The sequence below is a fragment of the Moschus berezovskii genome, chromosome 13 (assembly GCF_049115385.1).
Source record: "Moschus berezovskii isolate FMDL1 chromosome 13, NW_MosBer_1.0, whole genome shotgun sequence".
Taxonomy (NCBI): Eukaryota; Metazoa; Chordata; class Mammalia; order Artiodactyla; family Moschidae; genus Moschus; species Moschus berezovskii.
In genome coordinates this window covers 57,787,427-57,799,620 of record NC_142472.1, presented here as the reverse complement: position 1 = coordinate 57,799,620, position 12,194 = coordinate 57,787,427, and the positions used below count along the sequence as shown (strand labels likewise).

Sequence of the window (12,194 nt, the reverse complement as noted above, 5' to 3'; positions counted from 1 at the left end):
GCTTTGGCTTAAATTTCCATCTGTAGCTCATCAAATGACTAAAACAGTAGAAAGGAATTAAACCAAAATCAGACTCATTACAGAGTCTGATATGCTGGCAGAATATAAACTTTCACTACTTAGCATCTGGAGTTTTGGATGATTAACACTGAAATGCTTGTGCTTGTGTGTTCCGTGAAAAAGAAGTGTTTGTAGTAATATAGGTGAGATATATGATCACTAAACTTATAGAAATATACTTCACACACACACATACATACACCTCCCTTCTCTCTTAAGCCCCCAACTATTCTGAAGAGCAATCCACCTCAAATGAAATATAATGGCTTTAAGTTAGTCCCATGCCAAAATTCTGATAAACATCATAACTCCTCTTCACATTTTTCTAAGGTAAAGAATGTCTGTCTGAAACCCTTGATCTCCCAAATACTGACATCTGGTTAAGTGTTCCAGAGTAAATAATTTACATTTCCTCCTCTCCTTCAGCCGTCCTGCTAGAATGGAATATTGGAAAATGTTCTCACAGGACTTTGCCTGTAAACACCAGGCTTCCAATAATTCTCTGACGCAGTGAAATACATCCAGAAAGTTAACGTCAACAGAATCTTTCAAATACCTCCTCCCAAATAAAATTCTCTAGGGCACACAATCTTTCTGAAATATCACTGGATCCTCTCCTAGTCCTGGGAACTTTTGCATTAATCGTCCTGAATTCTGAATCTAAAAAGGAAGGAAGGGAAACTCTGAGACCTTTGATGGTGGGATCTAGGTCTGAATGAGCAATGAAGCTCCCAAAGCAGTGTGTCCAGTGCACAGAAGATGCTCAAGAAGAAAGAAGCAATGGATAGTGTCTGCCTTGCTTCACTGACAGTATCAAGAAGCAAAGCATTTTGGAGTAATAACCAAGAAAAGCTGACGCTAAGATAGTAAGTTTTTTAGTATGAATATAAAGCAGCATTGAAGAGTAAATTAAAATGTTCTAATGGAAAAGGCTATTTCCATTTCTCCTCCAAAACTGGGAGATGCATTTCAGCTCAAAGAGACAGCATTCTTTTATTCATACAGCCAACAGTTCTACAATGGAACAATATTGAAGTGAACATGATGAATGGGACCGATCAAATGAGAGAGATTAGTACAAAGAAAAAGAGATAAGGCTGTGTACTATCTTTTCCATAAATGCCACTCTCCAGGAAGTGGCTGCCTGCTAAATCTTCTGCCCTGGGGTCATCTGCTAATAGTGGGTGATACCCAAAAGGCACCATATTGTGGAATATTTGAAATGTTTAAGTGTTTAAAAGAAACTAAGAAACGCTAGGGTATAAATAAATTCAGGAATTTTTCATACAGATGTGTTTCGGATGGACTCATCTCTGTGTACCTTAGGTGATAAATGCCAAGCTATACTGCATTTCAAAAGTCCCATGCAAAGGTCAAGCCCATGGACTAAGATCATTATTTGCTCATTTGATCTGAAAACTCACAAAATATTACCTACATGCTGCCATATGGGTATCTCATGCCAGAGAAGATAAACTTTGGGAAAATTAAGCCTTATTATCCCAAACCAGGAACATTCAATAAGCTGCTGCTGCTGCTAAGTCACTTCAGTCGTGTCCGACTCTGTGCAACCCCACAGACGACAGCCCACCAGGCTCCCCCATCCCTGGGATTCTCCAGGCAAGAACACTGGAGTGGGTTGCCATTTCCTTCTCCAATGTGCTAGTTTATTCCTAATCAGTGCATCAGATTCATCAAATGAGGTTATGTAGTGTTTGAAGGTGCTGAGCAGATTATAAGACACTAAATAAATTTAAGGTTTAGTATGAAAAAAAAAAAACCTTCACAAAAGGTTATATTCAGGGCTGTCAATCTATGGAACAGCTCCAACACAAGTAAAATGTCATTTCTCATCAACTCAAACTTATTTCTGAACCCAGTTCATCTGAAGTATCCCACCAGGCTCAAAAATAAAGATGTAACTAATAAGATGATCAGGACTCATGGAATCTATTCAATTCCTTGAACTGTACCCAAAAGTGAACTAGTGAGTCATGGGTATTAAACTGTTTTGAAACAGATGTCTTTTAAATAAACGGCATATTTGCATGTTGTATCAGTTGAAACATCTAAATACTGGCAACCTTCTCAAATATCCTGGGTGGTTCCCAGATTGTAAAAATATCCAGGTCATCTTTCCTTCTTGCCTACTACCGTTTGCCTTTTGGAATATTTCAGTTCTTGCTGACAACTTCTCCTAGCACCATGCAAAAGTAGGAAAAGCAGCTGAAACTGAATCATTTTGGGTGGCCAGTCTTGTGGGCAGCGGGTGTGGTTTATGGTGGCAGAGACCAGAGCTATCAGGTAAGCTGAGACACCCAAATTATAGACACATCTCCATCATCCTTGGACATAGTTTCCCTGTTCTCTCTGATAAAGACAATTAGGAGTTTGCTACCGATTTGAAAAAAAAACCCACAACATAGCAGAGAAACCTCAACAAGCAAAGGACAATTCTAAAAGAAGACCATTAATACATTCTTATGTATTATGTATTAGAAATGGGGGAAATCAACATAAAATAGTCTACCAGAAGAAATGTTCCCTTTTACATGCATCTTTTGTGAGTGCATGTGTGTGTGAAATGACCACAGGGTGCAGAGCTGCCTATGTCTTGTATTTAATAATCAGAGTGAAGAATTGTTAATACTTAAGTCTTTCGAACAGATCTGTACTAAGGAGATGATGGTCCCCATCTTGAAAGAGAAACAGAGCGGAGGGCTGGGTGGGGAGTAGGGGAGAACTCTTCAGAGCTACACAGGGAAGGAAGAGGCTAAGAACCGGGAACTCAGTCAACAAGAGTGGAAACATCGAGAAAGCACTGCAGTGCCCAAAGTGTTCTGCAGCCTTTGGTCATTCTGTGGGTAATGTTTTAAAAATGAGACTATCACTGGATGGGGGCAGGGGCTGACGGCACTTTACTACCATCCTAGCTTTGAGCAAATCACTTTTTTGACACTCATTTTTCATCTGTAAAATATAGATAATATGTAACCTTGCAGGGTTACTGGGAAGAGTAAAGATAATAAACAGAGTGGTCATATGCCCTCCTTTGCCCAGGGCAGTCCCTGTTCATGCTTAGTGTCCCAGCATAATTATTAACTTTCACTCGCAAGTGTCTCAGTTTGGACAAACAATGATGTGGTTTGCCCTACATATAAATTACCAAGTATAACATCTGATACAAGGTGGGCCCTCAGGCACTATGGCAGCTACTGCTACTCTAGATTCTAGGATTTTTCATGCATTTCAACCAAAAAAATAAACCCTTAAAACAAAAGCAAATAAAAACCTCAAATTTGCTTTCATCATAAACTCAGGATACATCAACTCTTTCTCCTTGGAGACAGTGGGTATTGATTTGGGGTTCCACTTCTCATCAGGACCATCAACTATTTTAGCTGATGTGAAATAGGAACAGGAACCTGGGGTAACTCTCCTCTAGATGCCTGGAACAGTGCTGCGTGCTCCCCACTGTTAGAAGAACCAGGTGGGTGTGTTTGCACTTGAGCTGTACTGCTCTGCTGGACTCAGGCAACCTGGCTAACCTCTTCCGTTTTCTATATCTTTAAACCAACTCTAGGGGCTTTCATGGTGGTATAGTGGATAAGAATCCATCTGCCATTGCAGGAGACACGAGTTTGATCCCTGAACCAGGAAGACCCCCACATACCGTGGAGCAACTAAGCCCATGTACCACAACTACTGAGACTGAGCCCAGGAGCCGAAATGACGGAAACCGCGTGCCCTAGAGTCCATGCTCCACAACTCGAGAAGCCGCTGCAGTGAGGCCTGCACTGCAGCTAGAGAAAAGCCTGTGCAGCAATGAAGACCCAGCACAGCTCCCACCTTCCTCCCCCACCCCTCAAAAAAAACACTCTACCAAACTAAACTAACACCTTGAGATGTCTAAGGCTTTCTCACAGCATCTTTGTGGTAACCTGTGACATCTACAGGGATCACTAAATACTGCTCTGCAGTGAATGGGATGTGTTTCCAATCCTCACTTGCACATGGCTTCTCTTCGTCCTCAGAGCTGACCATATATTAACCGGCATTTCTGCAGGGACAGAAATACTGTCCTTATCACCACGACCTAACTCATATCTGAGAAATGCCACACCCAACTCTTCCACTAAAGCAAGTTTGTCTACAACAAGATGAGTCATTTTAAATGTACAGCAGTCCCTTCCAAAATGGGGCCTGGGGCTTGTTCAGTTCCCTAGAGCAGTTTATTTGTCAATAGAACTCCCATTCCCTGAATTCAGAGGCTTCTTATCTCTATGGGGTTTGCAAGGTTTGTCAGCATTGTATAAAGGATACAAATTGCCCTGCCCTGCAAAGATGGAGACGTTGACAGAACCCTGAAGGCCCCTTCATCCGCTGGGCTCCAAGCTCATTCGATATTATGGCGGGGAGGAGGGGGTGAAACAAAGCAATGCTGGTTAGAAGTTTCAGATAGGTAGGCAAGCCTACATACCAGCTCTGAGCCTCCATACAAAGCAAGTCCTCCATTCCATGAAACAACTGGGAATTACCTGCCCTAAACATTTTTCTGTAGCAAACCTGGAAGGCCAAGGTGACTTTCGGCCCCTGAGAATATTCCCAGGCCATATCCCATGCTGCTGGAAGGTATGTCCTTGGGGAAGGCAGGCATATTCCAATAGTAGCTGAGGTGGAAAAGGCGGGGGTAAAGTTAAAAAGGAAATCTAGAAAAACGAATGGCCCAAAGCAAGAGGTTTCAGTAAATATTGACTATTCACAGAATCCACTGAGGCTGTCAACGCTAAGGTGAAAAATGGTCTAAGTTTGATTTTAAGTAGGTTTAGAAGAGGGGGAAGCATTGGAATACATTCATATTAACACTTATTGAGATTCACAATGTACCAGATATTGTGCTACCTATTAATACTAGACATCTTAATGCCTCACTTACTGTGAGGTATTATTGTTGCCTCCACCCTACAGATGAGAAAACTGAGGCGGAGAGTAGTTAATTGATTGTCCAAGGCATCACAAATGCAGGAGCTAGATAAGTGGACCAAGTCTATCTGGTTCTGCAGCTTGTCTGTTCCAGGTGAGGGCACACCAGGTTAGGGGGCCAACGTGTGTACAGGCATGGGCTGGAGAGCAAGTTGCTGAAACACAGAGAGGGCAGCAAATCAACTATGGCTGGAGCAGGAGAATATAAACAAAGAACTCAAAGAGGGTCCTGTGTGGTGGTCACCGACACTTGGGGGCAAGAAGGTCTGAGATGAAGTCTTTGGAAAGCTGGCAGAAGCCCCTCCAGGTTGCTCTATGTCAGGTGGACTAGGTAGAGACCACTGAGACACTCCAGGTTAAACCGGGGAGGGCCCACGGTGGCTATGGCCGTGGACATCAAAGGGGCGCACCTGTGAGAATCACTGATCAGCTGGGGAAGGCCTGGATAAGAGTGGGAAAGGAGCAAACAGGGACAGGTGTCCAGGTGGATAAGGAAAGCAGTGAAGTCTGCAAAAGACATTTTATTTCCAAACATCAAGGCCATTTTGAATTTCCAACTCCATTAAAATGAACGCGGGCTGACAGAGAGGGCAAGCCTGTGAAGAAGGGAGTGTCAAAATGAACAGTGAAAGAAAAGCTAAGCTACCTCACCAGGCAATGACTGATGTAATTGACTTGTTCACTCTTCAGGTGAGACAAGTATATACAAAATCACAAGGTGCCATTAAAAAAAAATAAAGATGTTAACTCTTAACCTGGTAAATGCTCAAGGAAGCATCTTTCCTCAGCAGTCAGACATAGTTATAGAGTTTATTTTATTGTTTTTTAATTGTTGCACTGTCATAAATAAACCCCACTGCATAATTAGAGGCCTGATTCTCCATTCAGGTATGGAGGCAGGATTGGGGGTGTGTGTCCTCACCTCTCAAACCTATGATGCTGGGCCAACGGGCCGCCCACCCCAAGGGGCACCTTCTCAGCCCTGGGGCCCTGAGCAGGCTGAGCTCCCTAAAGTTTCTGTTTTTCACTTTGTCTTCCGCACAGACAAAATCCTTTCTCTCTCTCTCTCTCTCTTTTTTGGCCACTGAAAACATGTAAAGCTGAGAGCCACAGTGTTGCAACAAGCTTAAAGAAGACTCAGCGTCAGGTGTATTTCCTCTTCCTCTTTTAAGAAAGGACTGAAAAACATTCTGACCTCCCCACAAAGGCACACTAGAGAAATTACCAAATTCACTATTGTGCAATAAAGAAATTAAGACTGAGGGCGAATGCTGTGTCTTATTCACCTCAGTAGCTCCACATCCTGGCATGTAGTAGGTCTGGAGTAAACATTTGCTGAATGAATGAAAGAATTCAAAACTGTGTCCCAGATACTCTCAAAGTAGAAATGAACAGTCATTATGAACCATCTCCTGATGTGAGCACAGGGGTGGGGGAACGGAGAGAGTTTAGGAATGGGGCAGAGAATATAAGCTTTGTCTAGAATAATCTGAAAATAGACAAGCGGAGAAAGGTTTTAAAAGAAATCCCACTGGCCTCAGGATTGTCCCAACATAATTTTCTATCTAATGAGGCAATGACAGAAATTGACAGAAGAAGAAAATCTGGCCTTAACGTGCTCAAAATAATGATTCAGTATCACACACGGATTTCAAACTCACTTTAAGTCTTTCCAGATATTGGAAAACTGCTCCTAAAGAATCTTGTATGCCCAATTCTTGTCACTAATCAAAGGGGGGGAATAGACAAAGGAAGATTCATCCTTATGTGTGAAGTATTAACACAAATAATGAATCCAAGATAAATGAATTATGATTGTAACAAAGGAATGCTGTTGGGGGTGACAGCATTACTCCCAAATGGCTTCCCACTTGAAAAACAGCTTCAGACAAGCCCCTTGGTGTATACAGTGGTGCAAAATGACCTGGAAAAGATGGTTTCTATGGATAGCATTTAGAGATGCATATCCCTGAACACCTTCCTGCGGAAGGTACTCTGTCTCTTTTCTCAAAGCAATTAAGTCACAGGTTCTCCTGCCCCGGTTTTGTTTACATATGAACAATCTTGTCCACAGGTCATTTGTGTAGGAGATAATTAATCACCAGCCCTTGGACCTGCAGGTAGGTTAATTAGTATGCATGGAATAGAAATAAAATTTTTTCCTGGAAAAAATATTTTTTTAAATTTCAAACAATTCAGAACCTGTAATACCAGCCAGTCTTTTAATCCAAAGCAAGTACAAAGGCTGATCGGTGAAATAGAGAAGACTTTGTTTTTAAACTGTTCAGAAAATGTAAGGCATCACTGATCACCTGAAGGCCTCATTTTAATTTGATGCCAGATCCATGATGCCTTAGAGGTTGTCTTTTTGAAAGATCTTCCTGCTAAAAGCTTTAAGTAGGTCAGAAACCTAACTTCAGAAGCCATAACATTCTGATATCCTAATAAATGATTTTACAGTCAGCAACTCACTTGTTTATGTTTCAGAAAAGCACATTATTTGGACTATGACAAACATCAGGATTTTTTTTAATTCAAATATTAAGTACTATTATAATATATTAATATTATATACTATTATAATTCTGAACACCAACCACATGGACAAGGAAGAGACCAAATAAATCTGCAAGTGCCTCTATATTCAAAAAAGATGAGTCAGGTTTTGGACCATTAAGTACTTTTTATTTCTTTAGACAATACCCTAATAAAACAATTATGAAGTACTCTGAAGCCCTGCCACACCCCTTTGATTAAACCACACTTCACGAAATCATTTTGATAAAACCTGAGCACATTAAACACCCACCAAGGCAAGAAATGCAGCCTGGAATACCCCGTCCTGCGGCTCACCAAGAGTCTGAAGGGCCATCTCACTTGAAAATTTAATCAAACCACATCTACCGTAATTCCACCACAGCCTCTGCACTTCAGTAAGGCTAGTTAGTTCAGTCTCTGACATTTTGATTTTCATAGCAGATAGAAGCAAAAAAAAAAAGAAAGAAAAAACTTCCTGGGCTCGCAAGCCTATGCTTTTCAGTTGAGGCTTTTATTGCTCAGATCTTACGCAACACCCAGCAAACAAACAAACAAACAAAAAGGTTATTTTCTGTTACTCACTATTACTCCAGGATTTCAGTAAATATTTGATACTGATCTCGAAGAAGCCGGAATCCTGCTGGCTGGCCATGTCGGCAGCATACAAAGAGCCTGCTCCCGGGGCTGGACCGTGAGCCGCGCGGAGCAGGTACCGGGCGTGGGAGGGATGCGCTGGTCACAGGTTCGTGATGTAAGCGGGGTCAGCGGCCGGGAGGCTGGCTCTGCGGGGCCACCTCCGGCGCGTCCTCATGAGAAGGACGCGGCGGAGCGGGAGAGGGATGCTCGGCCGCTCCTCCTCCCGGTCCAGGACTGGCTGCTTATTCGCTGGGTGCGGATCCCTAGCCCTGGGAGGCGTCTGCCAGTGCCAGCGACGCCGGCTGCCGGTCGCCCACACGCTCGGCCAGGCAGGTACGGGGCCAAGGAAGTCCCACCTGCACTGGGTGAGCGTTGCGGGGTGCACGGCACCCCGGCGCGCAGGGCTGGGGATGCGCGAGGAGGAATGGGCCTGGAGGGATGCGCGGGGAGGGTTCCCCGCCACAACGCTCCTGGCCCCCGACTCAGCTGCGGGAAGAACCTCCCAGCTCCAGCGGATCCTCGCCGGTCAGCCCCGCTCCGGGTGAGCTACTCCCCGCCCCCCGGGGGGTGCACCGGCTGCGCTCCCCCACCCACGTCAGTCCCCAGAATCCACACAACTACGGCGGCCCAGTGGCACCCCTGGATCTGGTGGTGGATCAGAAAAGCGCCCTCCATCCGCCCCTCCGCAACAGGAGAGCTTGATAACAACAGGATGTCGGCCAGGGCTTTTCCCTCCCCTCCTTTCTGTGCTGCTCCCTCCCAGAAATGCTGACATTTTTGAGGGGTACCCACCCCACTACCAACGTGTGCATCCGAGGGGGACAGTACCAGCCACGTAAGCTCCTGTACAGAACGCCTGGCTCCACAATGCATCCGGCAAACCTGGGTATTCTAAAAACCCCCGAGCCCAATAAAGCTTTTTATTTATATTAAAAAGATAAGCAAAAGCGCTGTATTCCTGGCTGCACAATGGCTTTTTTCCTCCATGAAATCTTGGTATCAGGTGTCCTGACTTCAGTTAGCTTGGTTTCATGTTGTTATTTAGCTTGGCTAGGGGATTGGAGTCAATACTTTAATCTTGACAGGCGACGTTTGAGCAGGTGGGATTTGGCTAAACATCTTATAAACCACGGATCCTACCCCCATCCCCAGTTCATTTATGATCAACATTTTGCAATGGGATTGATAAACTATGCTAATAATTATTTCACAAAATATTCTGAGCGCCCCTCCCCCACTCAAAATCAACCCGGATTAACTGTTCATTTGACAAACGGCAGGGAGAGAGTATACTTTCTCTAAGACTGAGAATTTTTAAATTTTCAACAGGAAGGAGAACCTTTGGGACTGTGTCCTAAAATGCCCCAAGACACTATCAATACAGTGAGCTTTCTTTTCAAACTCCTTACACAAAGGCAAGCACCCCACTAAGAATTCCACCCATTCACCCATACTATCTTCTCTTAAAGTCTCCTCAGACTGACTTAGTTTTCATTTACACGCTTACCCAGAGTTAATGAGCTAATTTCGTTTTATCACCTGTACTTTGAATATATGGATTCTAGGTGAAACAGGACCCAAAGGATTTACCGAATTGGTGGTTACATTTGAGAACAAAAACTAATATCCATGCCTCCCTTTCCAGTGCCTCCCCCACTGTGGATGGCAGTAATGAACAGGAAAGCTTCAGGGTGCCTCAGAGTTAATGAGCACAAAGCCCCTCAAAACTCTTCAGAACGTTCTAGCTAGAAGATCTAGGGCAAGCTATTAACCTCATTAAACCTTAATTTCCTCATCTGTAAAATGGGGATTATAATGGTATACTGATCTCATTGACTTGCTGGAAGGATTAAATGACATTATGAAAGTGTTCGGCATAGTGCCTTGCATAGAATAAACAATTAAATTTTGTTACCTTGACATTTATTATGAACTCTTAGGAACTCTAGAATAGAACTTTTAAATTTAGGTTAAATCCATTTTTTGTACCATTTAAGGTCTATCACTTCTGAACACCAGTGGTAACTATTTGGGGACTGCAAGGTGGAGACATTTAAAACAGCTACAATAACCAAACGTGCTATTATATACTATTACTCAAGTCAGATTTTCTCTGACTTTTAAAGAGATCTTAACTGGCTTTTAAAAGTTTTCAAGCCTACTATAAACATATTTTTTAGGAGTTAAAAATACATGTGACTATCATATTAAATGTATTAATTTGTTGAGAATGCCATGCATATACAGTATTTCAAGAAGAAGCTATCATAAAATTTTAAATGCTATTTAGAAAAAAATGTTTTTAATGGCATCTAGTTTTCCCTCTGAAGAATGAATCCGCAACTAACAGCCCAGTTATTGTCCATTAGAACCAGAAATCTGGTCTGGTGTAGGCTTTTTTCTCATTCAAGTACCTTTAAAGAGGGCATATATTGTGAAAGAACAGAAAAGGCCTTTTGTTTTGTTGAAAGGCCTGAAAATCAAATAGAATGACACCTGCCGCAAGCTGGGATAAGACATTTATCCTTTTGTTTCCTCTCTCTAGGTAGGTGAGGGTGGGGTACTTACTTTAAAAATGTAGTCAGAATGGGCACCTGGACAGAGGTACTTAAAATACAAAATCTGAAGGCACCCCTGGCTTCTTGTGAGACATCAGTCATCATTTAAGATGAACTAAAACTATTTCAGCTTTTGTATCTGTAAAAAGAGGAACCCTTTAAGAATCTTAGGAAAACATGAATCTTTAGGAGTTAGGCAGAGATATTGGGGGCTGAGAGAAAAGCAGCAGAAATACAGGAAATACGGGAGGCCTTAGGGAAATCGTATCAGAGAGAGAGGAGGGAGTCAGAAAGTGACCTGAGATGGTGATAACTATTAATGACACCATCTACATTTATTGAAAAGTATTAGAGTGCGGTTTCGATCCCTGGGTCAGCAGGGTCACCTGGAGAAGGGCATGACAACACACTCCAGTATTCTTGCCTGAAGAATCCCAGGGACAGAGGAGCCTGGTGGGCTACAGTCCATGAGGTTGCAGAGAGTCAGACACAACTGAAGTGATTTAGTACGAATGCACATAATATTGTGCTGAAAGTCCCTACTTTATCATATTTAATCTTTACCCCGAGACAATGAAGTGCTATTAATAGCCCCATTTTACAGATGAGCAAATGGAAGTTTAAAGGGGCATAAAATAAGGTCAAAGGTGAAAGTCACACAGCTGATAAAATTGAGGCCTGGCAAATTTTAGAGCCTTAGTCATTTATTCTAAATTTTATGTATTTACTTCAATCACAAGCAAGGCCAGAATCATGCTTACCAGCTTCTTTAGTGAAAGTTCAGGAAGAGATGCCAAGAGCTTCATTATCACTAAAAGGAGTGCAGCAGGCCCCCTGGCTCTCCAGGATTCCTCACTGCCTTCCTGTCCAGCTTTAGGCCGGAGGAAGTTGTTCCTTGGGGGCTGAAGCCCAACCCAAAAGGAATCTAGAGAAGAATGCCATTATTTTTCACCTTGACCTGATTCCTTGCATAGGTTGTATTCTGTATAAGGGATGCTTGACTTGTGGTAGGGGTGGGGCAAGTGAGGGTGGAAATCTAGTCTGAATTCCACTCTCCAAGCTGGTAAAGGGGTGGTAATGGGCTGTGTCCAGCGTGGTGTGGGGCTGCATCTACCGTTTACTCAACTCACAGGCACGTGCCTAGTTGCTCAGAACCCACATCTCCTGTGTCTCCTGCATTGCAGGCAGATTCTTTAAGGCTGAGCTATTGCGGAAGCCTCAACCCACCAGAAGGGTGCTTTTTTGTGATCCAGATTCCTAAGGGACTGGAGGTAGCCTAGGTTGGTGCAACAGGAACTAAGAAAACAGTATATATCAAGAAGGCAGAGGTCAAGTGGTCACACCCTAGGCCCCAGATTGCTGGGTGGCATTGAGATGAAGGTGGTAAAGGGTTCAGTTCAGTTCAGTCGCTCAGTCGTG

At 43.2% G+C, this 12,194-nt stretch overlaps 1 protein-coding gene across 6 annotated transcripts in view; it reads right to left on the bottom strand.

The window, feature by feature from the left end:
• Positions 1–12,194, bottom strand: part of FRY (FRY microtubule binding protein) — a 438,131-nt gene that overhangs the window by 246,275 nt on the left and 179,662 nt on the right. For 2 of the 6 annotated variants that reach the window (XM_088842711.1, XM_088842712.1), the window contains exon 1: positions 8,164–8,665. The exons of the other annotated variants lie outside the window; for them this stretch is intronic. In XM_088842711.1, coding sequence (XP_088698837.1) covers positions 8,164–8,233 — 70 coding nt within the window. In that variant the 5' untranslated portion in view covers positions 8,234–8,665. Of the gene's footprint in view, positions 1–8,163; positions 8,666–12,194 lie in introns of those variants that run through there. 6 annotated transcript variants of the gene reach the window in all.